The 26,837-nt window shown below is 62.8% G+C and overlaps 3 protein-coding genes across 3 annotated transcripts in view; 1 reads left to right on the plus strand and 2 right to left on the minus strand.

The window, feature by feature from the left end:
- Positions 1-85: 85 nt before the first annotated feature.
- UBA1 (ubiquitin like modifier activating enzyme 1) lies at positions 86-21,073 on the minus strand. Its single transcript, XM_054808570.1, has 26 exons — positions 20,942-21,073; positions 20,133-20,243; positions 19,896-19,954; positions 18,951-19,119; positions 18,355-18,489; positions 16,383-16,489; positions 16,214-16,304; positions 15,985-16,117; positions 15,289-15,386; positions 14,784-14,930; positions 14,056-14,211; positions 13,844-13,954; positions 13,045-13,125; positions 12,014-12,169; positions 11,055-11,220; positions 9,458-9,654; positions 8,450-8,514; positions 6,101-6,296; positions 4,813-4,887; positions 4,114-4,303; positions 3,448-3,536; positions 3,259-3,351; positions 1,775-1,966; positions 883-984; positions 676-776; positions 86-444 (listed from the first exon to the last, which is right to left on the minus strand). Exons 2-26 carry the CDS (start codon positions 20,241-20,243, stop codon positions 309-311), a joined length of 3,156 nt encoding a protein of 1,051 aa, XP_054664545.1. The 5' UTR covers positions 20,942-21,073; the 3' UTR covers positions 86-308.
- A 967-nt stretch (positions 21,074-22,040) lies between these two features.
- On the minus strand, positions 22,041-24,284 carry NDUFB11 (NADH:ubiquinone oxidoreductase subunit B11). Its single transcript, XM_054808639.1, has 3 exons — positions 24,097-24,284; positions 23,486-23,616; positions 22,041-22,291 (listed from the first exon to the last, which is right to left on the minus strand). The coding sequence occupies exons 1-3, from the start codon at positions 24,256-24,258 to the stop codon at positions 22,168-22,170; spliced, it is 417 nt and encodes a 138-aa protein (XP_054664614.1). The 5' UTR covers positions 24,259-24,284; the 3' UTR covers positions 22,041-22,167.
- A 56-nt stretch (positions 24,285-24,340) lies between these two features.
- Positions 24,341-26,837, plus strand: part of RBM10 (RNA binding motif protein 10) — a 29,721-nt gene continuing 27,224 nt past the window's right edge. The window contains 5 exon segments of the mRNA XM_054808634.1: positions 24,341-24,678; positions 25,319-25,383; positions 25,600-25,756; positions 25,831-26,016; positions 26,599-26,668. Of these exon segments, the coding sequence (XP_054664609.1) occupies positions 24,532-24,678; positions 25,319-25,383; positions 25,600-25,756; positions 25,831-26,016; positions 26,599-26,668 (625 nt within the window). The 5' untranslated portion in view covers positions 24,341-24,531.

Here is a 26,837-nt window from a genome sequence, read left to right on the forward strand (position 1 = left end):
ACATCACGCGGCAGCCATCCTGGTCCTGCTCTGACATTGCCCGGCAACCATCTTGGTCCCGCTCTGACATCACCCGGCAGCCATCTTTTGCCAACGTCTATATTTATTGGGCGGGGCCCCCCTCGCCCCGCCCCCAAGCCCCACCCCCCGAGGGGGCGGGGCCAAGACAACACCAACAACTGGAGAACCGTGGGGAGAGGGGGCGGGGCTTGGAAGAAAAAAGAGGGGGCGTGGCCAGAGAGGGCAAGGGGCGTGGCCGGGCAGGTGAGGGTGTGGCCAGGCGTGTCTCCGCCCCCGGTGGGCGGGGCCTAGCGGATGGTATACCGCACGTAGGGCACCTCGATGTCGGCGTCCGTGTCGTCGTTGCAGCAGAGCTCGAAGACGAGGGCCTTGACGTGGCGGCCGACCTTCTTCTTCGACACCCGCGCCACGATCTCCGTCATCCTGAGGGACGTAACGGCACCCGTGGGTGGCACCCGGCACCCAAAGGTGACACCCGGCACCCACGGGTGGCAGCCGGCACCCACGGGGTCACCGCCCGCCGTGACCTCAACTGGCACCCAACTGGGGCCGTGGCCGCCACCAAGACCTCTCCCCCCTCCGTGGGTGCTTCCCCTCAATGGGTGCTGCCCCCCCACCCATGGGTGCTCCCGCCCCCACCCATGGGTGCCCTACGGTTGGTCGTGGCGCTCGCGGAGCTTGGCGGCCGGCATGAAGAAGGAGTAGAGCATGGAGACGCCCTGGGACAACATCGTGATCTCCAACCGGTGCTCCTTCTGCGTTGGGGGGGGGGAGGACGTCAAGGTGGGTGCTCGGGGGGCACCCATGGGTGCCCAGGACCCCCACGGGTGCCCCACCCCGTCTCCCAGTCCCTCCCAGTACCTTGAAGTAGGCGAGGAACTGGCGCAGGGTCATCTCCTGCCCGTCGGGCTGCAGCCCCTGCACCTCGAAACGGTCCCACAGCGTCCACTCCACCTCGTAGTACTGGGGGGGTGATGGGGGTCAGACCCACGGCACGGGGGGGGGGGACGGGACCCTATGGGTGCCCCACGGCACTATGGGGCTGGGTTCTGTGGGGCAGGGAGCCGTGGGGAAGTACCCCAACCCAACGGGCAGCACCCAGTTGACGCCGTGATGTCAACCCCAACCCAGTTGACACCACAACCCAACGTGGTACCTATAGGTGCCCCATGGCGCTATGGGGCTGGGTTCTGTGGGGCAAGGAGCCCTGTGGGGCAGAACCCAACCCCCCCAGGACCCCCAGCATCTCTAGACGTCAACACCGACCCAACCCCAACCCAACCCCAACCCAATGGGCAGCACCCAGTTGACGCCGTGATGTCAACCCCAACCCAGTTGACACCACAACCCAACGTGGCACCTATAGGGTGCCCCACAGCGCTATGGGGCTGGGTTCTGTGGGGCAAGGAGCCCTATGGGGCAGAACCCAACCCCCCCAGGACCCCCAGCATCTCTAGACGTCAACACCAACCCAACCCCAACCCAACGGGCAGCACCCAGTTGACGCCGTGATGTCAACCCCAACCCAGTTGACACCACGACCCGATGTGGCACCTACAGGGTGCCCCACAGCGCTATGGGGCTGGGTTCTGTGGGGCAGAACCCAACCCCACCAGGACCCCCAGCATCTCTAGACATCAATGCTGACCCAACCTCAACCCAACCCCAACCCAACGGGCAGCACCCAGTTGCCACCGCGCCCCAACGCGTCACCTATAGGGTGCCCCACGGCGCTATGGGGCAGCCCCCCCACCTTGTTGCGAGGGCAGGCGAGGGGTTCGGAGAAGCCGACGAAGGGCAAGGCCAGGTTGAGGAAGGCGTTCTTGTAGGAGGCCAAGCGAGCGTGACCTTGAACCAGCTTGTAGAGCTCCAGGCAGGCCAGGCCCACCACCGCGCCCGTCGTGGTGGCGATGGCCGGGATGATCTTCCCCGCGATCAGCTTGCTCTGCCCCGTATGGAGGTACCTATAGGAACTGGGAGGGGGCACCGACGCCCCGCCCCGGCCCCGGATCTCCCTATAGAGGGGTCTATAGGACCCGGGGTGCGTACGCTGTGCAGCCCTCCGTGGGCCCTATAGGTACCTGTATGTCCCTGCAGCCCCTCGTGTGGGCCTTACAGCCCCCTATATGTGCCCTACAGCCCCCTATATGTGCCCTATGTCCCCCACATGTCCTTACAGCCTCCTATATATGTTCTATAGCCCCCTATATGTGCCCTACAGCCCCCTATATGTACCCCATATCCCCCACATGTCCTTACAGCCTCCTATATATGTTCTATAGCCCCATATATGTTCTATAGCCCCCTATATGTGCCCCACAGCCCCCTATATGTACCCTATATCCCCCATGTGTCCTTACAGCCTCCTATATATATTCTATAGCCCCCTATATGTGCCCCACAGCCCCCTATATGCACCCCACAGCCCCCTATATGCACCCCTTTACACGTATAGGGCACTATACGGGCTCTATAGTCCCCTACACATTCCCTACAGCCCCCTATACGGCTCTTACAGTCCTCTATACGTGCCCCGTAGTATTAGTATTTATTCTATACATTCTCCATACGTACTCTACAAACCTCGTACGGCCCTTATGTGTCTGTAAAACTTATATACGTTATAAACCACACGAACTCTATACGTGTTCTATACGTCTTACAAACGCTCTACATACGCTTTATGTACTCTATAAATTTCATGTACACCCTACAGACTCTCTGGGCATCCTATACGTACTCTATATGCTCTGTACATCCTTTGTACATCCCCTACGTACCCTATACGTACTCTTTAAACCTATAAATACCCTATAGAGCCTATACATACTCTATAGATTCTCTGTATTTCCCACAGACGCTGAACACCTATGGACCCCATATAAACTGTAAAGTAAACAAACCCTATATGTACCCTATAGAACCTATATGCGCCCTATGTGCACCCTATAGAGTCTATACGTACCCTATAGAGCCTATATGCACCCTACAAAGCCTGTATAGACCCCCCACGTATCTATAGAGCTTGGGTGCCCTACAGGGCACACACCCGTAGCACCCATGGGTGCCCCCTCCAACAGCTCCCCCCCCAGCACCCATAACAACCCCTAATAACCCCAATAACACCCTATAGAACCCCCCCAGCACCCACAGGACCCCCCCAGCACCCATAGGACCCCCCTCAGCACCCACAGGACCCCCCTCAGCACCCATGGGTGCCCCCCACCCAGCACCCACCTTGTGGCGGTCGGCCGGGGGGATGTCGTAGTTCTCCGCTCGCAGGTTGGAGGCGGCGACGATGAAATCCATGTGGAAGTTGGTGTCATCGTCCTGGGTGGGTGGGGCACCCATGGGTGAAGGGGCACCCGTGGGTGGGCGGGGAGCACCCATGGGTGCTGGGGGAGGGAGGGAGGGGGCAGCACCCACCTTCTCGAAGTCGATGGGGAACATGCGGAAGCCGGGCAGCTCCTCGGGGCTGGGCAGCGACGCCTTCAGCTCCTCCAGGCGCCCGTCGTCTGTGGGTGGGGGGGCACCCGTGGGACCCACCAGCACCCATGGGACCCCCGTGGGACCCCCCCCCAGCACCCATAGGAAACTTCTTCACCCCACAGAGCCTCCTGCCACCCATGGGACCCTCCTGGCACCCACGGGACCCCAAAGCACCCGTGGGACCCTCCTAGCACCCACAGGACCCCCTAGCACCCATGGGACCCTCCTGGTCCCCTGAATCCCCCTAGCACCCATGGGTGCCCCTACCCCATAACCTCCCCCTTTCCTCCCTCTCCACCCCCCAACAGTTGTCCAACCATCTCTGGGTGCCCCCCTCAGCACCCATGGGACCCTCCTGGCACCTGTAGGACCCCCCGACACCCATGGGACCCCCCAGCACCCACGGGACCCTCCTGGCACCCGTGGGACCCCCCAGCACCCGTGGGACCCCAGGGACTGTCCATAGGCCCCCTTCCCAGCACCCACGGGTGCCCCTACCCCATAACCTCCCCCTTTTCCCCCTCTGCCCCCACCGGTTGCCCCGACCACCTCTAGGTGCCCCCTCGCCCCCAGCAGCACCCATGGGTGCCCCCCACCCGTTACCGAGGGCTGCGGCGGCGCTTTGCAGCTCCTGGTCGGAGACGTGGATGCGGACGCCGGCTTTGGGGGCGAAGGGGGGGACGCGGACGTGACGCAGCAGCTCGGCCACCGCCCCCCGGTCCCGCGAGCCCCCGATCCCGTAGCTCTGCGCGAAGAGGTTGGCGGCCGCCATCACGTAGTCGAGGTGGAGGGGCTGCAGGAGGGCACCCATGGGTGTCGGGAGGGCACCCAAGGGCGTCAGGGGCACCCGTGGGGGTCAGGGGGGGAAGGTGTAGGGGAGGGATGGCACGCAAGGGTGATGGACACCACCCAAGAGTGATGGGATGGCACCCAAGGGTGATGGACACCACCCAAAGGTGATGGGATGGCACCCAAGGGTGATGGACACCACCCAAGGGTGATAGGATGGCACCCAAGGGTGACGGACACCACCCAAGGGTGATGGGATGGCACGCAAGGGTGATGGACACCACCCAAAGGTGATGGGATGGCACCCAAGGGTGATGGGCACCACTCAAGGATCATGGGATGGCACCCAAGGGTGATGGGATGGTGATCAATGGCACCCATGGGTGACAGGTGGTTCCCAGGGTTGATCGCCACCACCCATGGGCGATAGGTGGCACCCAAAGGTGATGGGTGGCACCCAAAGGTGACGGGTGACACCCATGGGTGCTGCCCCCCCCCCAGCACCCCACTCACGTTGTCAGGGTCGAAGACGAGGGGGTGGGGGCAGCGCTTGGGCCCTGACCAGAACAGGGTCCCCGAGTTCGTCTTCTGCGGGGTAACGAGGCATCAGGGGTAACGAGGCAGCGGGGGGGGTGTAATTAAGAGACCCCATAGGACCCCATTCCCCACAGGGGCCCAATCCAGCCCCCCCCACCCCAAGCCCCCAGCTGCACCCAGAGCCCCCCACAGGGCGTGTCCCCCCCACCCCAGGGTGCTCCCCCCTCTGGGTACCCTCCCCACCCCCAGGGTACCCCCCCCAAGATTTCTACCACCCCAGGGTGCCGCCAACCCCAGGGGGTGCCCCCCAGGGTGCCCTCCCCCAGGTGACCCCCCCCAGGGTGACCCCCCTACAGGTTGTCAACCCCTTCAGGGTGCCCCCAACCCCAGGGTGCCCCCCAACCCCAGGGTGCCCCCCCCCCAAACCCAGGATACCCCAACCCCAGGGTCCCCACCCCTCCAGGGTGCCCCACCACCTGGGTATTCCCCCCCCCCACCCCCAGGATGCCCCCCAACCCCAGGATACCCAACCCCAGGGTGCCCCCCCAACCCTAGGCCCCCCCCCCCCAACCCCAGGGTGCCCCTCAACCCCAGCATACCCACCAACCCTAGGGTGCCCCCCCCAACCCTAGGGCGCCCCCCCCAACCCCAGGGTGCCCCACCAACCCCAGGGTCCCCACCCCAGGATACCCCCCCACCCCAGGGTGCCCCCCCAACCCTAGGGTCCCCCCCCCACCCCAGGATACCCCCCCGAACCCCAGGGTCCACCCCCAACCCCAGGGTGGCCCCCCCACCCCCTAGGGTCCCCCCCCGAACCCCAGGATACCCCCCCGAACCCCAGGGTGCCCCCCCAACCCCCTAGGGTGTCCCCCCCAACCCCAGGGTCCCCACCCCAGGGTGCCCCCCCACCCCAGGGTCCACCCCCCACCCCAGGGTGCCCCCCCAACCCTAGGGTGCCCCCCCCCCAACCCCAGGGTCCCCACCCCCCAGGATACCCCCCCGAACCCCAGGGTGCCCCCCCAACCCCCTAGGGTCCCCCCCCCACCCCAGGGTGTCCCCCCAACCCTAGGGTCCCCCCCCACCCCAGGGTCCCCCACCCCAGGGTGCCCCCCCAACCCCCTAGGGTCCCCCCCCACCCAAGGGTGTCCCCCCAACCCTAGGGTGCCCCCCCCCAACCCCAGGGTCCCCACCCCAGGGTCCCCCCCCAACCCCAGGGTCCACCCCCAACCCCAGGGTGCCCCCCCCACCCCAGGGTGCCCCCCACCTGGCCCGGGGGGAAGTTGTGGAGCAGCTGGCGGATGTTGTTGCTGTACTGGCGGTGCCAGTGGCGACAGGCCCAGGCCACGCAGTCGGGCCACCCCCGCGGGCGCTCCCCCACCAGGCTGCGCTGCACCGCCTCCAGCACCTCCACCGGCTGCGTGCCCGCCAGCCGCAGCGTGCGCTCCACGAACCGCGGGTCCCTGCGGGGGTACGTGGGTGCTACCTGGGGTTATATGGGTGCTGCCTGGGGTTTGGGGGGGCATGTGGGGGCTATGTGGGGTTATATGGGTGCTACACGGGGTTTTGGGGGGGTATGTGGGTGCTATATGGGGTTATATGGGTGCTACATGGGGTTTTTGGGGGGGTATGTGGGTGCTACACAGGGTTATATGGGTGCTGCCTGGGGTTTGGGGGGGTATGTGGGTGCTATATGGGGTTATATGGGTGCTACCTGGGGTTTGGGGGGGTATGTGGGTGCTATATGGGGTTATATGGGTGCTGCCTGGGGTTTTGGGGGGGTATGTGGGTGCTATATGGGGTTATATGGGTGCTACCTGGGGTTTGGGGGGGTATGTGGGTGCTATATGGGGTTATATGGGTGCTACCTGGGGTTTGGGGGGGTATGTGGGTGCTATATGGGGTTATATGGGTGCTACCTGGGGTTTGGGGGGGTATGTGGGTGCTATATGGGGTTATATGGGTGCTACCTGGGGTTTGGGGGGGTATGTGGGTGCTATATGGGGTTATATGGGTGCTACATGGGGTTTTTGGGGGGGTATGTGGGTGCTACACAGGGTTATATGGGTGCTGCCTGGGGTTTGGGGGGGTATGTGGGTGCTATATGGGGTTATATGGGTGCTACCTGGGGTTTGGGGGGGTATGTGGGTGCTATATGGGGTTATATGGGTGCTACCTGGGGTTTGGGGGGGTATGTGGGTGCTATATGGGGTTATATGGGTGCTACCTGGGGTTTTGCGGGGGCATGTGGGTGCTACGTGGGGTTATATGGGTGCTACCTGGGGTTTTGGGGGGGCATGTGGGTGCTATGTGGGGTTATATGGGTGCTGCCTGGGGTTTGGGGGGGCATGTGGGTGCTATGTGGGGTTATATGGGTGCTACCTGGGGTTTGGGGGGGTATGTGGGTGCTATGTGGGGTTATATGGGTGCTGCCTGGGGTTTTGGGGGGGCATGTGGGTGCTACCTGGGGTTATATGGGTGCTACCTGGGGTTTTGGGGGGGCATGTGGGTGCTATGTGGGGTTATATGGGTGCTGCCTGGGGTTTGGGGGGGTTACATGGGTGCTATGCGGGGTTATATGGGTGCTACCTGGGGTTTTGGGGGGTTACATGGGTGCTATGTGGGGTTATATGGGTGCTACACAGGGTTTTGGGGGGGTATGTGGGTGCTACACAGGATTATGTGGGTGCTACACAGGGTTATATGGGTGCTGCCTGGGGTTTTGGGGGGGTATATGGGTGCTAAGTGGGGTAGACAGAGGCTATATGGGTACTACATGGGTGCTGCAGGGGGTTATATGGGTGCTACCTGGGTTTTGGGGGGGTATGTGGGTGCTACCTGGGGTTATATGGGTGCTACCTGGGGTTTGGGGGGGTTACATGGGTGCTACATGGGGTTATATGGGTGCTACGCAGGGTTTTGGGGGGGTATGTGGGCGCTACATGGGATTATACGGGTGCTACCTGGCGTTATATGGGTGCTGCCTGGGGTTTTGGGGGTTACATGGGTGCTATGCAGGGTTATATGGGTGCTACCTGGGGTTTTGGGGGGGGGGGTATGTGGGTGCTGCACAGGGTTATATGGGTGCTACCTGGGGTAGACAGGGGTTATGTGGGTACTACATGGGTGCTGCAGGGGGTTATATGGGTGCTACCTGGGGTTATATGGGTGCTACCTGGGGTTTGGGGGGGTATGTGGGTACTAAGTGGCGTTATATGGGTGCTATGTAGGGTCATATGGGTGCTACCTGGGGTTTTGGGGGGGTATATAGGTGCTATGTGGGTGCTACCTGAGGTTTTTGGGGGGGTACATGGGTGCTACCTGGGGTTATATGGGTGCTACCTGGGGTTATATGGGTGCTACCTGGGGTTTTGGGAGGGTATATGGGGTCTACATGGGGTTTAGGGGAGGTAGATGGGTGCTACGTGGGGTTTTAGGGTGCCACATGGGTGCTAGGTGGGTGATACGGGGGATTTTGGGGGGTGTATGGGTGCTAAGCGAGCTTTTAGGGGGTCGGATGGGTGCTAAACGGGGTAGAGGGGGTTATACGGGTGCTACGTGGGGTTTTGGGGGGGTATACGGGTGCCCCCCACCCACCCCGGGGCCCCCCACCCACGTCAGGTACTGGTTGACGTTCTCGGCCGGTTGCTTGAAGAGCCCCTCGAACTCGTCCCGCGCCCACTGCGGAGGAGGGGCTGTCAGGGGGGCGCCCCGAAACGGGACCCCGGTGCCCTATAGAAGGGACCCCACCAACCCACCACCCTATAGAGGGGACCCCGGCACCCCAAAATGGGACCCTGGCACCCAAGACCTCCCCCAGAAGGGCCCCAGGTGTCTGGGACACCCTATAGAAGGGACCTGGCAACCCTATAGAAGGGATCCAGGCGCCCAGGACCCCCTATAGAAAGGGCCCAAGCACCCAGAACACCCTATAGACAGCACCCACCCACCCCAAGCCCCCTATAGAAAGGACCCAGACACCCAAACCCCCCCTATAGAAAGGACCCAAGCACCCAGAACACCCTATAGACAGCACCCACCCACCCCAAGCCCCCTATAGAAAGAACCCGGGTGCCCACAGGACCCTATAGAAAGGACCCAGATGTCCAAACCCCCCCTATAGAAAGGACCTGGGTGCCCACGGGACCCTATAGAAAGGACCCAAGCACCCAGAACACCCTATAGAAAGGACCCAAGCACCCAGAACACCCTATAGAAAGGGCCCAAGTACCCAGAACACCCTATAGACAGCACCCACCCACCCCAAGCCCCCTATAGAAAGGGCCTGGGTGCCTACGGGACCCTATAGAAAGGACCCAGACAGCCAAACCCCCCCTATAGAAAGGACCCAAGCACCCACAACACCCTATAGAAAGGACCCAAGCACCCAGAACACCCTATAGACCATCCCTCCCTGCCCCGAGCCCCCTATAGAAAGCACCCAGGTGCCCAGGGGACCCTATAGAAAGGACCCAGATGTCCAAACACCCCTATAGAAAGGACCCAAGCACCCAGAACACCCTATAGAAAGGGCCCAAGCACCCAGAACACCCTACAGACCGCCCCTCCCTGCCCCGAGCCCCCTATAGAAAGGGCCCAGGCACCCGCGGCCCCTATAGATCACCTGGAGGGTGTGCTCGATGGCGTTGGGGAAGTTCTTGAGGGTACATATAGGAATGGCCTTCTCGGGGGGGTCCTGGCTGGAGCTATAGGACTCGCTCAGGAAGGGGATCACCACCTGCACGTTCCCCTTCGTCCCCAGCGTCCCCGACTCCAGCAGCGGCTTCCGGTAGTAAACGCAGCGGCGGTCCATATAGAGCCCTATAGGGGAAGGGGAGGGCTGGGGGGTGTGCTCAGATGGGGGGGGGGGGGGGCGAGCCTGAGGTTCCTATAGAGGGGCTGGGGGTCCCTGTGTCACCTCTGAGGTGCCTATAGCGCTCCTGAGGTGCCTATAGCACACCTGGAGGTGCCTATACTGTTCCTGAGGTCCCTATAGCACACCTGGAGGTGCCTATAGCCTTCCTGAGGTCCCTATAGCACACCTGGAGGTGCCTATAGCGTTCCTGAGACGCCTATAGCACACCTGGAGGTGCCTATAGCATATCTAAGGTCCCTATAGCACACCTGGAGGTGCCTATAGCGTTCCTGAGATGCCTATAGCACACCTGGAGGTGCCTATACAGGTCCTGAGGTGCCTATAGCACACCCCAAAGTCCCTATAGCATTCCCGACATCCCTATAGCATTCCCATAGGTACCTATAGCATTTTTGGGGGGTGCTTACTGCATCCCCGAAGGTCCCTATAGCACTCTCAGAGATCTTTACAGTACAGCCAAGGTCCCTATAGCACCCCTGAGGTCCCTATAGAACACCCAAGGATCTCTATAGCATTGCTGTAGGTACCTATAGCCTGCCTGAGGTCCCTATAGCACCCCCAGGGTACCTACAGTTCTCCAGAGCACCCCTGGGGGTACCTATACCATCCCTATAGCACCCCTGGGGGTACCTATAGCCTGTCTAGGGTCCCTATAGCGCCCCTGGGGGTACCTATACCATCCCTATAGCACCCCTGGGGGTACCTATAGCCTGTCTAGGGTCCCTATAGCACCCCTGGGGGTACCTATACCATCCCTATAGCACCCCTAGGGTACCTATAGCCTGTCTAGGGTCCCTATAGCACCCCTGGGGGTACCTATACCATCCTTATAGCACCCCTCAGGGTACCTATAGCCTGTCTAGGGATCCCTATAGCGCCCCTGGGGGTACCTATACCATCCTTATAGCACCCCTGAGAGTACCTATAGCCTGTCTAGGGTCCCTATAGCGCCCCTGGGGGTACCTATACCATCCTTATAGCACCCCTGAGAGTACCTATAGCCTGTCTAGGGTCCCTATAGCACCCCTGGGGGTACCTATACCATCCCTATAGCACCCCTGAAGATACCTATAGCCTGTCTAGGGTCCCTATAGCACCCCTGGGGGTACCTATGCCATCCCTACAGCACCCCTAGGGTTGCCTACAGCATTCCCAGAGTTCCTATAGCACCTATAGAAGCACCTATAGCATTGCTAAAACTCCCCCATTCCCCCGCAGCACCCCAAAAAGGCCTCTATAGCACCCCAACCCCCCCAGAGCGCCCAAACGCCACCCCAGACCACCCCAAGACGTTTCCCAGCCCCCCCCCCTCCCCGAGCACCCTATGGATCCTATAGGCGCTCACGGGCGTCGACGTTGTCCAGCGCGTTGGCGACGCCGTCCAGCGCCTCGAAGAAATCGTCGTCGTAGACGCGCTCGGTGTCGGGGCCGACGCGGTCGGGGCGGCTGCTCACCCGCAGCGCCGGGTTCATCTCCCGCACCGCCGCCGCCGCCCGCTCCGACTTCAGCTTCTGTGGGGAGGGGCCCCGCCCCGTGAGGCCACGCCCCCTCGGGGCCACGCCCCCTTTAAGCCCCGCCCCTTTGGGCCCCACCCAATCCAACGACACGTCAAGGCGACTTGACCGTTGACGTTGGCCAACTCAATGATGGCATCTCCATGGTGGTCCCTGCTCCACAGGCTCCGCCCACTCATCCGCTACCCTATAAACTCCTCCCCTTAAGGCCCCGCCCCTTCTGGACCCGCCCCCTTAAGCCCCGCCCCTTTACATCTCTTCCAATCCAACGACACATCAAGGCAACTTGACCGTTGATGTTGGCCAACTCAATGGTGGCTTCTCCAAGGTGGTTCCCACCCCACAGGCTCCGCCCACTCACCCTCTAACTCCTCCCCTTAAGGCCACGCCCCTTCTGGACCCGCCCCCTTAAGCCCCACCCCTTTACGCCTCTTCCAATCCAACGACACGTCAAGGCAACTTGACCGTTGATGTTGGCCAACTCAATGGTGGCTTCTCCATGGTGGTCCCTGCTCCACAGGCTCCGCCCACTCACCCTCTAACTCCTCCCCTTAAGGCCACGCCCCTTCTGGACCCACCCCCTTTAAGCCCCGCCCCTTTGGTCCCCGCCCAATCCAATGAAGCGTCAAGGCAACTTGACCATTTGACAGTGGTCAACCCAATGGCGGCCATCTTGATGGCGGCAGCTGCCTGCTAGACCCCGCCCCCCCGCAGCCCCACCCCTTAAGGCTCTGACCAATCATTCCCCACCCTCCCATAGGCTCCTCCCCCTTTGGCCCCACCCACTCACCGTGACGTCCCAAGGCCGGAAGAGGAACTGGCGGTTGAGGTTGGACTTCTCGATGGTGTCCATGTCGGTGACCGTGACGCAACCGTCGGGGCCGCAGCCGAGTCCCACCATGGCGAAGTTCTTCAGGAGCTCACAGCCGATGGCACCCGCCCCCACCTGCGCCAGGGGACACTTGGGGACACTCGGGGACACAGCCCGCGGTGGCCCGGGGGAGGTTGGGGACACGTAGAGTGAGCCAGGGACGCTCTGGGGACCTGTGAGGACACTTGGGGACACCTGAGGGACATGAGGGGACACCTGAGGGACACACAGGGGTGTGGGGGAACAGCTGGGGACACTTGGAGGACCCATGGGGACAGGCAGGGACACTCAGGAGAGCCATGAGGACACTCAAGGACACCTGAGGGACACGTTGGGGACACTTGAGGGACACTTGGAGGACCCACGGGAACATGTGGGGACAAACAGTGACACTCAGGAGAGCTGTGAGGACACTTGGGGGCACCTGAGGGACATGTGGGGACACCTGAATGATACACAGGAGTGTGCGTGGACAGTTAGGGACACTTGGAGGACCCATGGGGACATGTGGGGACACCTGGAGAACCCACGGGGACATGCAGGGACACTCAGAGCCATGACGACACGTGGAGACAGTTGAGGGACACACGGACATCTGAAGGACACTTGGGGACATGAGGGACACACAGGAGATGTGTGGGGACAGTTTGGGATGCTTGGAGGACCCATGGGGACATGCAGTGACACTCAGGAGAGCCATGAGGACACGTGGGGACACCTGAGGAACACATGGGGGACACTTGGAGAACCCACGGGGACATGCAGAGACACTCAGTAGAGCTGCAAGAACATGTGGGGACACATGGGGACACCTGAGGGACACTCAGGGACCCAGCCTGAGGTGGCCAGGGAGCTTTGGGGACGTGGGATGGGAGAGGAGAACACCTGGGAGCCCCACGAGGATGCGAGGGGACATTTGGGGACACTTGGGGACAGGTGGGGACACTGACCACGAAGTACTTCTGGGCGCCCAGCTTGGCCTGCAGCTCCGCCCCGAACACCGCGATCTGCCCGTCGTAGCGGCTGTTGCGCTGGGGACAACCCGACGTGTCACCCGGACGTGTCACTCTGGCACGGGGACGCCACCGGGGACCCCAGAACCACCCCTGGGTGACACCCACCCACAGGTGCTCCCCCAGAAGATGGCCAACCAATGGGTTCCTCAAGGAAACAGCCACCCATGGGTGCTCAATGGCCAACGCCAACCCCAAGAAGAAGCCACCCATGGGTGTCCTCAAGGAGATGGCAACCCCAAGGAGATGCTCACCCATGGGTGCTATCAAAACCACATCCAACCCACCGATGTTCCCCAAAAGTTGACCTACAACCAACACCCAACCTGAGAAGATACCACCCATGGGTGTTCCACAGCGAAAGGCCACCCTAAGGAAATAACACCCACAGCTGTCCCCAAGACGGTGACCAACCCATGGGTGCTACCATAACTTGGTCCAACCCATGGATGTTCTCCAACAGTTGACCTACAACCAACACCCAACCCAAGAAGATACCACCCATGGGTGCCCCATGGCCAAAGCCCACCCCAAGGACATGCCCACCCATGGGTGCTATCAAAACCACATCCAACCCATGGATGTTCTCCAACAGTCGACCTACAACAGTTGACCTACAACCAACAGCCAGCCCAAGAAGATACCACTCATGGGTGCCCCATGGCCAAAGCCCACCCCAAGGACATGCCCACCCATGGGTGCCCCACCCTAGCCAGCCCCACCCATGGGTGCTCACCGGCCGACACTGCTCCTCGGTGAGAACCATCTCCTTGTTCTCCTCGGGGAGACACTCCAACGCATCGAAGTAAAGCCATTGGGTGATGGGCGTGAACTTCCCGGACACCGCCTAGGTCAACGATTTCTCGTTAAAGGATCTAACGAGGACACCTTGATGTCCCCACCAGGGGACCCCGATGTCCCCAGGAGAGGACACCAAGCGTCCGGTACCTTCATGACCTCCTGGGCCGCCAAGCCCCCAATGAAGGCGTTGACGGGAGCCAGGTCACCGGTGGCCTGGAAGGCCAGTTCCCGCAGCAGATCTTCATCCAGCTCCGCCCCTGGGGCCACCTCTCGGGTCAAGGCCACCACCTCCGCTGCGTCACCCTGGGTTGGGGACAGACACAGGGTTTGGGGACGGCTCTGGGGACACCAGGGAGGAACTGCAGGAGATAACGGGGGCTACAAGGAGCTGGTGGCCTCCGTGTCCCCAGGGTGTCTCCAATGTCCCCAAAGTCCCACAATGTCCCTGACACTGCTCGTGACTTTGATGTCCCCAACTCTCGGTGGGACCACGGTGGGCAGCCATGTTGGTTCAGGACCTGATGGCCTCCATGTCCCCAACTCTTGGTGGAGGCCTGTTGGGTGGCCATGTTGGTCCAGGCCCTGGTGGCCTCCGTGTCCCCAGTGCCTTGATGTCCCCAACATCCCCAAACAGCAGTGGGGCCATGGCGGGCAGCCATGTTGGTCCAGAACCTGGTGGCCTCCATGTCCCCAACATCCCCAGTGTCCCCAACTCTTGCTGGGGCTGTGGTGGGCGGCCATATTGGTCCAAGACCTGGTGGCCTCCATGTCCCCAAGGTTCCCAACTCTTGGTGGGGCCATGGTGGGTGGCCATGTTGGTCCAGGACCTGGTGGCCTCCGTGTCCCCAGTGTCCCCCACGCCCCAGCGTCCCCACCTGGTGGCGCGGCTGAGGCGGGCGGCCATGTTGGCGGATGAAGCGGTGCAGGGCCTGCCAGCCCCAGTGCATGATGGGAGGTCTCTCGGCCTTCCCGAAGTCGGTGACCATCAGCTCCGGCTCCGCCAGCGCCTCCCGCAGCCGCTTCTGGGGATGGAGAGAGACATGTCAGCTCCCAGTCCCTCCCAGTATGGCCCAGTGTCCCCCCAGTTCTCTCCCAGTACCCCTGACTCACATCACCCCCCAGTTCCTCCCAGTATGCCCCAGTGTCCCCCCAGTTCCCTCCCAGTGCCCCCAATGACCTCCTACCACCCCTCCACTACCTCCCAGTTCCCTCCCAGTGCTCCCCAGTCCCTCCCAGTGACCCCCAGTATCCCACACTCCCCTCCCAAACACCTCCCAGTCCCCCCCAATCCCTTCCCAGTCTCTCCCTATCCATCCCCAGTCCCTCCTTCTACCTCCCAGTACCTCCCGATCCCCCCCCAGTGCTCCCAGTACCACTCACGAAGCGGATGTGCTTGGGCATCTTGACCTGGGTGACGATCCCCCCCCTCACGTAGTCCCCGAAACCGCTGGTGTCCCCGATGCTGAAGGTGTACGGCCCTGGGGGGAGGGGCTGTCACCGAGGGACCCGGGCGCCCGGGGACCCTATAGAAAGGCCCCGGGAACCCAGGGGACCCTATAGAAGGGTCCCGGGAACCCTATAGAAGGATCCCAGGCACCCAGAAGACTCTATAGAAGGAACCTAGGCGCCTGGGGCACCCTATAGAAGGGCCCCGGGCACCCTATAGAAAGGACCCAGGCAGCCAGGGGACTCCATAGAAAAGACCTGGGTGCCCAAAACACCCTATAGAAGGGCCCTGAGCACCCAAGACACCCTATAGAAGGTCCCCAGCCACCTAAAACACTCCATAGAAAGAACATAAGCACCCAGAACACCCTATAGAAAGGCCTCAGGCACAAAGAACCCTATAGAAAGGCCCCAGGAATCCAGGGAACCCTATAGAAGGGACCTGGAAAGCCTATAGAGGGGCCCCAGGCATCTGAAACACCTCGTAGAAAGGACTTGGGTGTCCAGAACATCCTACGGAAGGACACCAAACGTAAAGGGGACCTTATAGAAGAACCCTACGCATGTGGGACACCCTATAGAAAGGCGCTGGGCACCCAGGACACCCTATAGAAGGGCCCCTGGGCTCACCGAGGACGCGGATCTCGACGGGGCCGCAGGTGTTGAGCTCCTCCATCCCCTCCACCTCGGTGAAGGTGACAAAATCTCCCGTCTCGAAGCCGTGACGAGCTTCATCCAGACACGTCACCTCCCCCGGGCACCCCTGGGTGTGGGGGGGGAACCAAAAAACAGGGTGCTGAGGGCACCCATGGGTCTGGGAGACACCCTTCCCCCCCACACACACCCAAAGAACCGGTACCTTGGTGACCATGGAAACCATGGCGCTGAGGGGTTGTTCCCCGTTGGTGTCCGTCACCACCATGTCGTCCCCAAAATCACAGAAAAGCTGCCTAAAATGAGAGGGGGGGAGGGGTCAGCACCTATAGAAAGACCCCAGGCACCCAGGGGACCCTATAGAAGGGACCCACCCGAAAAGTCCGCGGGTGTCGGCCACCACCAGCTTGATCCCGTGGCTGTGACAGAAGTCCCCGACCCAGAGTTGTTCCTCCAACGACGAGTTGGTCAACACCACCACCTACGGAAAGATGACGTCCGCTCGTCTGTCACCCGGGGACGGACGGACGAGGGGACGGAGGGACGGGAGGGGCGAGTAACACACACACACTCGGCCCAGGGGAGGATTGGAGGGGTACAGGCGGCCACGGAGACACAAGGAGCCATGGAGAGGTACAGGCGGACGCACAACCAGGCAGGAAGACCGACAGGTGACAGCACGAGGAGACTGTCAGAGCCAAAAAATGGGGGTACAAGGAGGCCTGGGTGGGTACAGGCGGCCAGGGAGATGCAAGCGGCCACGTAGAGATGCAGTTGGATGCACAACCAGGCGCGTGGACAAACAGTCGGACGTGTAAGAACACGTGGAAACCCTCAGACCCTGAAAGTAGGGGGTACAGGGAGGCCTGAGCGGGTACAAGTGGCCATGGAGACACAACCAGCCGCACAGAGATACAGTCGGACACACAACCAGACACACGGACAGACACTCGGACACGTAACAGCGCGTGGAAACCCTCAGACCCTGAAACTGGGAGGTACAGGGAGACCTGGGTGGGTACAGGCGGCCAGGGAGACGCAAGCAGCCATGCAGAGGTACAGTCGGACGCACAACCGGATGCACAGCTGGACACGTAGCAGTACGCGGAAACCCTCAGACCCTGAAAGCAGGGGGTACGGGGAGGAATGGCTGGGTACAGGCAGCCATGGAGACACAACCAGCTATGCAGCGATACAGTCAGACACACAACCAGACACATGGACAGACAGTCGGACACGTAACAGTGCATGGAAACCCTCAGACCCTGAAACTGGGAGGTACAAGGAGACCTGGGTGGGTACAGGCGGCCAGGGAGACACAAGCAGCCATGCAGAGGTACAGTCGGACGCACAACCAGATGCACAGCTGGACATGTAGCAGTACGTGGAAACCCTCAGACCCCGAAACTGAGGGGTACAGGGAGGCCCGAGTGGGTACAGGCAGCCAGGGAGACAAAAGGAACCACGGAGAGATACAGTCGGACACACGACCGAACACGTGGACAGTCGGGCATGTAACAGCACGTGGAAACGCTCAGACCCTGAAACTGGGGGGTATGGGGAGGCCTGGGTGGGTACAGGTGGCCACAGAGACACAAGGAACCGTGGAGAGGTACAGTCGGATGAACAACCACATGCACGGACGGACAGCGGGACGCGTAACAGCACGTGAAGATTGTCAGACCCAAAATACGGGGGGTACAGGGCGTCCTGGGTAGCTACACGTGGCCGTGGAGACACAACCAGCCGTGTAGAGGTACAGCCGGACGCACAACCGGGTACACGGGCAGACAATCAGACGCATAATGGCGCGTGGAGACTATCGGACCCCAAAAATGGGAGGTACAGGGAGTCCTGGGTGGGTACAGGCAACCAGGGAGACACAAGGAACCACGCGGAGGTACAGTCGTACGCACAACCGGACACACAGACGCTGGGACGCGTACTGCCCCAGCGATGGTTGTAGGGACAACGCCACTGTCCCAGGGAACGCAACCGTCTGCATGGGGGGGCTACACGTGGCTGTTGGGGGTACAACCGGCCACGGAGGTTACAGTCATCCTCGAGTACAGCTGGACAAATGACACCGGGGATGGTTGTGGCAAAGCCACCGCTGTCCTCCTGGCAGAACTGTCCCTGAGGACGGGTACAGGCGGCTGTTGGGGGTACGGCCTTCCCCGAGGGATTACAGTCGGCCACGTGAAAGACAGTCGGCCACCCGAATAAACAGACTTTGGGGAACAAAAGGGGAGCACGGACAGGGTACAGGTAGGTCTAGGGGGTACAGGCGGACGCAGGAAATACAGGCAGACGCGGTGGCGGGGGTACAGGCGGCTACGGGTGTACCTGGAAGGGCGCCAGCAGGTCCTGGCTGAGGGGTTGGCGGGTGCTGGTGACGGCCACGTAGGCGTTGAGCTCGGCTAAGCGCGGCAGCGTCGCTTCCGCCCGGTTCTGCCCGACGTCTTCCTCCCGCAGGTAGAACTTCGGGGACACACACACACACGCAAAATAAGGGGTGTAGGGGGGGTCCTGACACCCCACAACACCCCCCCAGAGCATCTAGAGGGGATTTAGAGAGCCGAAGCGGGTGTTTCCGGGGGTATTTAAGGCCTTGGGGGACGCCTCAAGCAGCCCGCAAAACACACGTGGGCGGTATTTACCCTCCCCATAAATTAATTGTTGCCATAGTAGTGGTTACCTGTCCCCGGCACCACAATCACCCCAAAAACAACCCCTCGTGGGGGCTAATTACTTCTCAAGTTAATTAATTACCCTGGGGGGGCAGTTAAATCCCCTAATGAGTGGATTAATTACCCCGGGGGACACATTTAACCCACCCCAAACACCCCCCACCCCCCCCCCCACCAAAGAGATCTAACACCCAGTGAGGGTGTTAATTAACCCCGACAGATTAATTAATCCCGACAGGTTAATTAACTCACCTGGGAAGACAGGTCGGGCCAGGCGGCGGGTTGGGGGTCGTGGAGGGTGACGGATTTGACCCCCCCCAGGACGAGGTTTTTGGCCACCTCCACCCCCAACCCCCGGAGCCCCGACACCAGGACGTTGGACGTTTGCATCCTCTTCATCGCCTCATGGCCCAGCACGTACCTGGGGGGGGAAAGGGGGGGGTCAGGGGGTCCCCCAAATCCTTCCGGGGTCCCCCCAGGGCTGGGGAAATGACTGAGGGACCCAGGTATTTAGGGAGCCCTCCCCAGTCTGTAAGGATCCCCATAAATCCATGGGGATCCCCCTCACCCTGACACCCCCAGGAAGGATCCAGGCATCCGGGGAGCCCCCCAAATCCATAGTGACCCCCCCAGTTTCATGGGGAGCCCCCTCCAATTGCACAGGGACCCCTAAAACCCCCAGGAAGGATCCAGGTGTCCCCCAAATCCATAGTGACCCTCCCAAGTCCATGGGAACCCCCCAAAACCCCAAGGCAGGCATCCATGGAGCCCCCCTTCCTAATCCATAGGGACTCCTCCAAACCCCTATGGAGCCCCCCAAATCCATAGCGATCCACCAAAGCACATATGGAGCCCCCCAAATCCATGGGGATCCCCCCAACAACCCTGGGAAGGACCCAGGCATCCATGGAGCCCCCTCCCCCCAAAATCCATAGGGACCCCCCCAAGTACCTATGGAACTCCCCAAGTCCACAGGGATCCACCCAAGCACCTATAGAGCCCCCCAAGTCCATAGGGACCCCCCCAAATCCATAGGGACCCCCAGGAAGCACCCAGGCATCCACAGAGCGCCCCCTTCCAAATCTATAGGGACCCCCCCAAACCCCCAGGAGGGACCCAGGCACCCATGGAGCCCCCCCCAAAGTCCATAGGGAGCCCCCCAAATAGGAGGGGGGTCCCAGGCACCCCGGTACTCACAGCTGGCGGGAGTAGAGCCCCTCATCGATCTCGGCCTCGCCCCCGTTCTTCGCCATGCCCTAGGGGGACACACACACACGGGGTGACAAGGGTGTCACCAGGGGGGTCAGGGGGGGTGACACCGGGTGCTGCGTCACCCTGAGACGGGGAGAGGTGAAAGGTGAGGGATGGGTGACAGCGGAGGTGATAAAACGGGTGACGCCCCGGCGGGGGGGGGGGGACGACACACACACTCACGTTGGCGGGGGTGACGCTGGGGGACACGGCGGGGGCGGGGGCACGGCTGGAGCCCGTCGGCGGCTCGGACCCGGAGACGCGGCGCTTCTTCGACAGCGGGGAGCTGGACATCTGCGGGGGGGGGGGACACAGAGAGCAGAGGTCAGCTGGGGTGACACTGCGGGGGGGTGGGGTGGGTGATGGCCCCTGTCCTCCCCCCTCCCCCCAAAAAAAGGGGACCCAGGCAGCCAGCAAAGCCCTGCCCCCTGTTACGTCCTTTGGGGGTGGGCGGGGCTTTCCCAGGGGGTCTCATTAATGAAGTTCTTATTAATGAGGGTCGGGGGGGGGGGGGGGTGTCCCATTAACGAGGGACTTGAGGGGGGTGTTCTCACGAATGAAAGGTTCCTATCAATGAGGGTCCCGGGAAGGGACTCATCCCGTTAATGAAAAAAGTTCTTTTTAAGAATAATTCTCATTAGTGAGAAAGCTTTTTATTAATGAAAGTCTCATTAAAGGGTTTCTATTACCGGGAAGGAGTTCTCACTACCGAGGCTGGGTTCATATTACCCGGGCTCGGGTTCCCACTACCGGGGTTCCCCGGAAAGGGGGGGTTTTGCCTCTCCCAGCCCCCCCCCCCCCCCCCCCCCCCCGCTTTCCCCTCCCCACAGGCCCAGACCGGGGGTTCCCACTAACCGAGGCGCGGTTCCCATTAACCGGGGCGGGGTTCCCACTACCCGGGGCGGGGTTCCCCACCCCCCCCCTCAAACTTCCCCCCAGCCCTTCCCCGTGCCCCCCCCCACCCCGGTACCCGGTACCCCCCCTCCCCGCACCAATGATGCTGTCCAGGCCCCGCCGCCGGGTCCCGCCCGCTCCGCTCGGCTCCTCCGCGACAAGATGGCGGCGGCGGCGGTTGCTCCTCGCCGCCCCCTCCCTCCTCACACGAGGCCCCGCCTCCCGACCTTTCCCCATTGGTTCCCGACTCTCGGCGACGCGTTCTCATTGGTTGGCGCCTCCCGCCACCGCCCGCCTCCTCCTCTCTCTCCCCACGCCCTCTTCGCCACAGCCGACGCGCTGATTGGGGGGAAAGAGGAGGGGAGGGGGGTCTGGCCACGCCCCCTTCTCCCGCCGCGGCCCGGATGGGGCGGCCCCGCCCTCTCCGCGCATACGAAATGAGGTGGGCGGGGCCTCGTGACACAGCACCGCGCGCGCGGCCCCGACGGCGGCCGGGAGGGGACACGAAGCCTACGGGGACCTATAGGAGACCTATAGGAAACCTATGGGGGGAAGATATAGGGGTCTATAGAGGCATATGGGGGGCTATGGGGAGCGTATGGGGGGGTTAGGAGGGGAGATAGGGCCCATAGGGGGCTATGGGGAGCCTATGGGGGATATAGGAGCCTATAGCAGGGCTATAATGGGCTATGAGGGGGCCTATAGGGGCCCTGTGGGAGCCTACGGGGGAGTATAGGGAGCTACGGGTGCCTATAGTGGGCTATAGAGGGTTATGGGGGAGCTATAGGGGGGTGCTATAGGGACATATAGGGGATTATGGATAGCCAGGGAGGGTAGGGGGTCTTGAGGGGGGTATAGGGGACATATGGGGGACATATAGGGGCTGGGGGGGGGGCTATAACAGGCTATAGGGGGATATAGAGAGCCTATAGGGCCCATTGGGGAGGTATGGGGGGCCCTATGGGGGCTATAGGGTGCCAAGGGGGATTGGGGGGGGGGGGTGTTGCAGCACCCTATAGGGGCTCGGGGGGAGGGCATAGGAGCCTATGGGGAAGCTATAGGGACCCTATGGGGGGGGGGAGGGAAGGGCTTCAGACCTCGTGGTGTCGCCGCCTAGTGACGTCATACCGCCTCGGGGGCTGCTGGGAGTTGTAGTGACATCACCCCCCCCAATACAAACAGAGGGGGACCCAGGTGTCCGGCCGAGCACCCATCACTTTATTAACGAACAGGGGGTGGGGGGGTTGTGTGCGTGTCCCCCACCCAAAGGGGTCCTGGGTGACCCCCAAGGGCCCCCCCCCCCCCCCCCCAGCACCCCGAGGTGTCACTCCGGGGGGGGCAGGGCGAGGCGGGCGGGGTCGTAGTAGTTGGGGTCCAGCAGCGGCAGCCCCCGACTCTCCCGCTCCCGGATCCGCATCTCGGCCTCGCGCCGGGCCCACTGCCGCAGCCTGCGGGGAAAGGCAAGGCGGTGCCTATAGCCCCCCCTATAGCCCCCCCTATAGCCCCTATACAGGGTCCCTACATCCCCTCGCAGGCTCCTATAGAACTCTTAGGGAGCCCCTATAGCTCTTTGTTTTCCTCTATAAGTTTCTATAGGGTCTAATGGGCTCCCTAGGATCCCCCTATAGATCCCCACAGGTCCCCTATAGGCCCCTAGATCCCCTCATAAATTTATATAGATGCTTAAAAGCTCCCAGAGCTCCCCTATATCCCCTATAGGGACCCCCTAGATCCCCTCATAGGCCCCTATAGACCCCCTAGATCCCCTCAGAGACCCCTATAGACCCTTATAAAGCTCCCAAGGGCCCTCTATATCTCTTCATAGGCCCCTATAGGTCTCCTATAGACATCCTATATCCTCTCATTAGCCTCCACAAGCTCTTCAGAGCACCGCTACATCTTTCTATAAATCCTTATAGAACCCATAGGCACTCTCCACAAATTTCTAAATTCTCTCATAGACTCCTACAGTTCCTTGTAAAACTCCTAAGAATCCCTTATAGGCTCCTATAGACCCCCTCGTAGGCCCCTATAGACCCCCATAGTTCCCTAGGGGCCCCCTAAAGACCCCTATATCCCCCATAGGCCCCTATAGGCCCTCTAGGGACCCTCTATATGCTCTCATAGGCCCATATAGGCCTTCTAGGGCCCCCTAGAATCCCCTCACAGACACCTATAGACCTCTGTAAGGCTCCCAGGGGCCCCCTAGATCCCCTCATAGGCCCCTATAGATCCCCACAGGCCTCCTATATCCCTCGTAGGCCCCTATAGACCCCCTATGGGCCCCCTATAGGCCCCTATATCCCTTTATAGGCCCCTATAGACTCCCTCCAGGCCCCCTATATGCCCTCATAGGCCCCTATAGGCCCCCTATATCCCCTCCGAGGCCCCTACAGACCCCTATATCCCTTCATAGGCCCCTATAGACCCCCTACAGACCCCTATATCCCCTCCGAGGCCCCTATAGACCCCCACAGGCCCCCTATATCCCCTCATAAGCCCCTATCGACCCCCTAGAACCCTCATAGGTCCCTATAGACCCCCTAGGGGCCCCCTATATCCCCTCACAGACCCCTATAGCCTCCCCATGTCCCCTCCGAGGCCCCCATAGGCTCCCTACAGCCCCCCCGGTGCCCCCTCACCCGTAGTCGGGCAGGTAATGGAGGAAGACGGTGCCGAGGACGATGGCGACGGAGATGCCGGCGAAGAAAACCGCCCGCATGTTGATGACGTCGGCGTCCGGCTCCGCCGAGAAGCCGTGGTAATCGGGGTTCTGCTGGCACCGGGGCGCCTGGGTCACCCGAAATCCCCCCCCCCGGGGTGCCTTCCCCTCCCCGCCCCCCCTTACCTGTGGTAGGCCACGCCCCCTCGCCCCAAGGCCACGCCCCCTCGCCCCCAAGGCCACGCCCCCAGGCTTGGCCACACCCACAAAGGCCCCACCCCAGATCCCACTAAGCCCCGCCCCTGATTACCAAGCCCCGCCCCCCGCACAAGCCCCTCCCACCCCCAAGCCCCCTCAAAGCCCCGCCCCCACCCGGCTAAGCCCCGCCCCTCCCGGGCCACGCCCCTTACTCTGCCCCAATGCCCCACCCCTTTCCCTTAAGCCCCGCCCCATTGTCAATGTCTTCAGCTTCCCCAGGCCACGCCCCTTTCCCAAAGCCCCGCCCCCCAGCCATTCCCGCTCGCCCTTGACCTCCCTGCCCCACGGCTCCGCTCCTTCAAGCCCCGCCCCCCCCGCGCAGGCCACGCCCACCTTCCTCTGGGCCACCATCATTGGCTCCTCCTCGTGGGGGTCCGCCCCCAGCGGCGCTCGCGGCAGCACCACGGCCCCGGGCGGCCCCGCCGAGCGGCCCCGGGCCCCGGCCCGTAACGCGCCGGCCTTCAGCGCCCGCAGCGCCCTCCCCAGCGCCGCCATCTTCCCGACGGAAGTCCCGCCCCGCCGCTTCCGTCTTTTTCCTCCCGCCCGTCCGGCCAATCAGAGAAGGCAGCCGCCGCGCTCTAACCAACCACGAGAAAGCGCTTGAGCAGCGTCCCGCCCCCGCCGTTCTCTTCGAGGGTGGCTCCGCCTCTCCGCGCGCCGCGACCAATCAGAAGCCACGGCCGGCGCTCTCGCGGGGCGCCCCGCCCCCTAGCTTCTCCCTCCAAAGAAGGCCCCGCCCCCCGGCGGGGCGCGCGGGGGCGCTGGCCAATGGAGCGTGCAGACGAGCGGACGGACGGGCGGAACGACCAATGGAAGCCTGGCGGGGGCGGGCGTGGGAGCTCGGGGCGGGCCGAGCGCGGAGCGGCGCCGCCATTTTGCTGCTCGGGAGCGGCGGCGGCGGAGCGGCGGGGACAGGTCGGGGCCTACCGGGGAGGGGCGGGGCCTACACGGGAGGGGCGGGGCTTACCGGGCTGGGGCGGGGCTTACCGGGGAGGGGAGGGGGTTGCCGGACACCCCCCCCCCCCCATCCCGGCACCGGCGGGGATTGGCTAGAAGGGGGTGAGGGGGCGGGGCCCGGCGCTGGAGCTCGCTGGAGGGGGCGGGGCTGTGTATGCTAATGAGGGGGCGGGGCCTGGCGGGGGGTCCGCGTTTGACCTTTGCCCTCCCCTGGGGCAGGTCCCAGTGGCCGCCAGTTCATCCCAGTTCCCTCCCAGTGCCACCCCAGTTCCCTCCCAGCCCCTTCCAGCCCCCCCCAGTCCCCCCCCAGTCCCTTCCAGTGGCCCCCCCAGCTCATCCCAGTCCCTCGCAGGTCCACCCAGTGCCTCCCAGTACCCCCCAGTTCATCCCAGTGGTCTGTAGTGCTTGTTATCACCCCATCGCTGCATCTCAGTGTTCCCCACTACCCCACAGTTCACCCCAGTGTTTCCCGGTTCATCCCAGTTGCCCCCACAGGTCATCCCAATCCCTCCCAGTGCTGCCCAGTTGCCCCCCAATACCTCCCAGTCCCCACCTAGTTCCTCCCACTACCCTCCAGTTTCTCTCTACCCCCTCCCAGTTCCTCCCAGTCCTCCCAGTCACGCTGTCCCCCACAGGTACCAGCACCATGGAGTACGAACGCAGGTAAGGGGGACCTGGGGGGGACCCTGAAACTGGAGACCTGGTGGGGGGGTGGTGACATTTGGGGACCCCATGGGGAGGAGAAGACATTTGGGGACCCCCTAAGGGGGGAGGGGACATTTGGGGACCCCTCGGGGGGGGCATTTTGGGGACCCCTCGGGGGGGAGGGGACGCTGGGGATGCCTGGGGACCCCCACTGACACCCACCCCCTCCCCCAGGGGGGGTCGCGGGGACCGGACGGGACGCTACGGGGGCGCCCCAGCCCCCCCCGAAGAAGGCTCCCGTACCCAACGGGATCACGACTATCGCGACATGGACTATCGCGGCTACGGGGGTCCTCCGGAGGGCCCCCCCGCCCCTGGGACCCCCCCTCAGGTGGGTGCCGGTCACTTGGGTCCCCTCCCCACACACCTGGGGTCCCCCCGCACCCACTTTCCCCCCCCCCCCAGGCCTCCTACGAGGGTTCGGAGCCCCCCCGGAAGCGGGATCCCGCCCCGACCCCCCCGACGTTGCCGTTCGGTGCCGACGGTGACTACCGGGACCAGGATTACCGGCCCGAAGCGACCGAGGAGGAGCCGCGGGCCAGCACCATCGTCATGCTCCGCATGCTGCCCCAGGCCGCCACCGAGAACGACGTAAGCCCAACCCCTTCGGCGGGACGCTGGCCCTTTAAATCCCCGCTCTGTTTGCCGGCAGGCTGCCTTATAAGGAATTAGCCACGCCCCCTGTGCTTGGCCACACCCTCTCGGATAAGCCCCGCCTCTCTAGGGGTGGCACCGCCCTTTAAAGATGACCACGCCCCCCCCAGCTGTAGCAGCTCGGTCTCTACCAATCACCTTGGGGACCATTGGCCACGCCCCTTAGCTCGACCACACCCCCTCCCTTAAGCACCGCCCATTGGGCGGGGCCACTGCCCCTTTAAATCCCACCAGAGAGGGCGGGGCCAAGGCTTTCTAGAGCATCCCTATGGGGTGGGCTAGCCACGCCCCCTCCCTCTGACCACGCCCCCTTTTGGCCACGCCCCCTTTGCCTTCGCCCCTTTAACGCCATTGAGCTGCTCCCCTCAGGCCACGCCCCCTCCCCTCAGGCCACGCCCCCTCCAGGGTGCCCTCATTCCAGCTGCCGGGACCCCTGGGTGCCCCCAAACCCCTGGGTGCCCCCCCCAGACCCCAGGGTCCCCCTGACGCCGAGTGTCCCATGTTGCCCCCCCCCCCCAGATCCGGGCGCAGCTGCAGGCGCAGGGGGTGCAGCCCCGCGAGGTGCGACTGATGCGCAACAAGTCCTCAGGTGAGCCCCGACAGATGGGTGCCCTTCAGGGTGAGGGTGGGGGGCACCCGGAGGCCCAGATCCCTTTTTGGGGGTACCCACCCGCCTGGGTCTCTTGGGAAGGGGGGCGGGGGTGGGTGGGCGCAACCCTATTCATGTCGAGGGGCACCCTTGGGTGCTGGTCCCATCC

This window comes from Grus americana, chromosome 38, assembly GCF_028858705.1.
Source record: "Grus americana isolate bGruAme1 chromosome 38, bGruAme1.mat, whole genome shotgun sequence".
Taxonomy (NCBI): Eukaryota; Metazoa; Chordata; class Aves; order Gruiformes; family Gruidae; genus Grus; species Grus americana.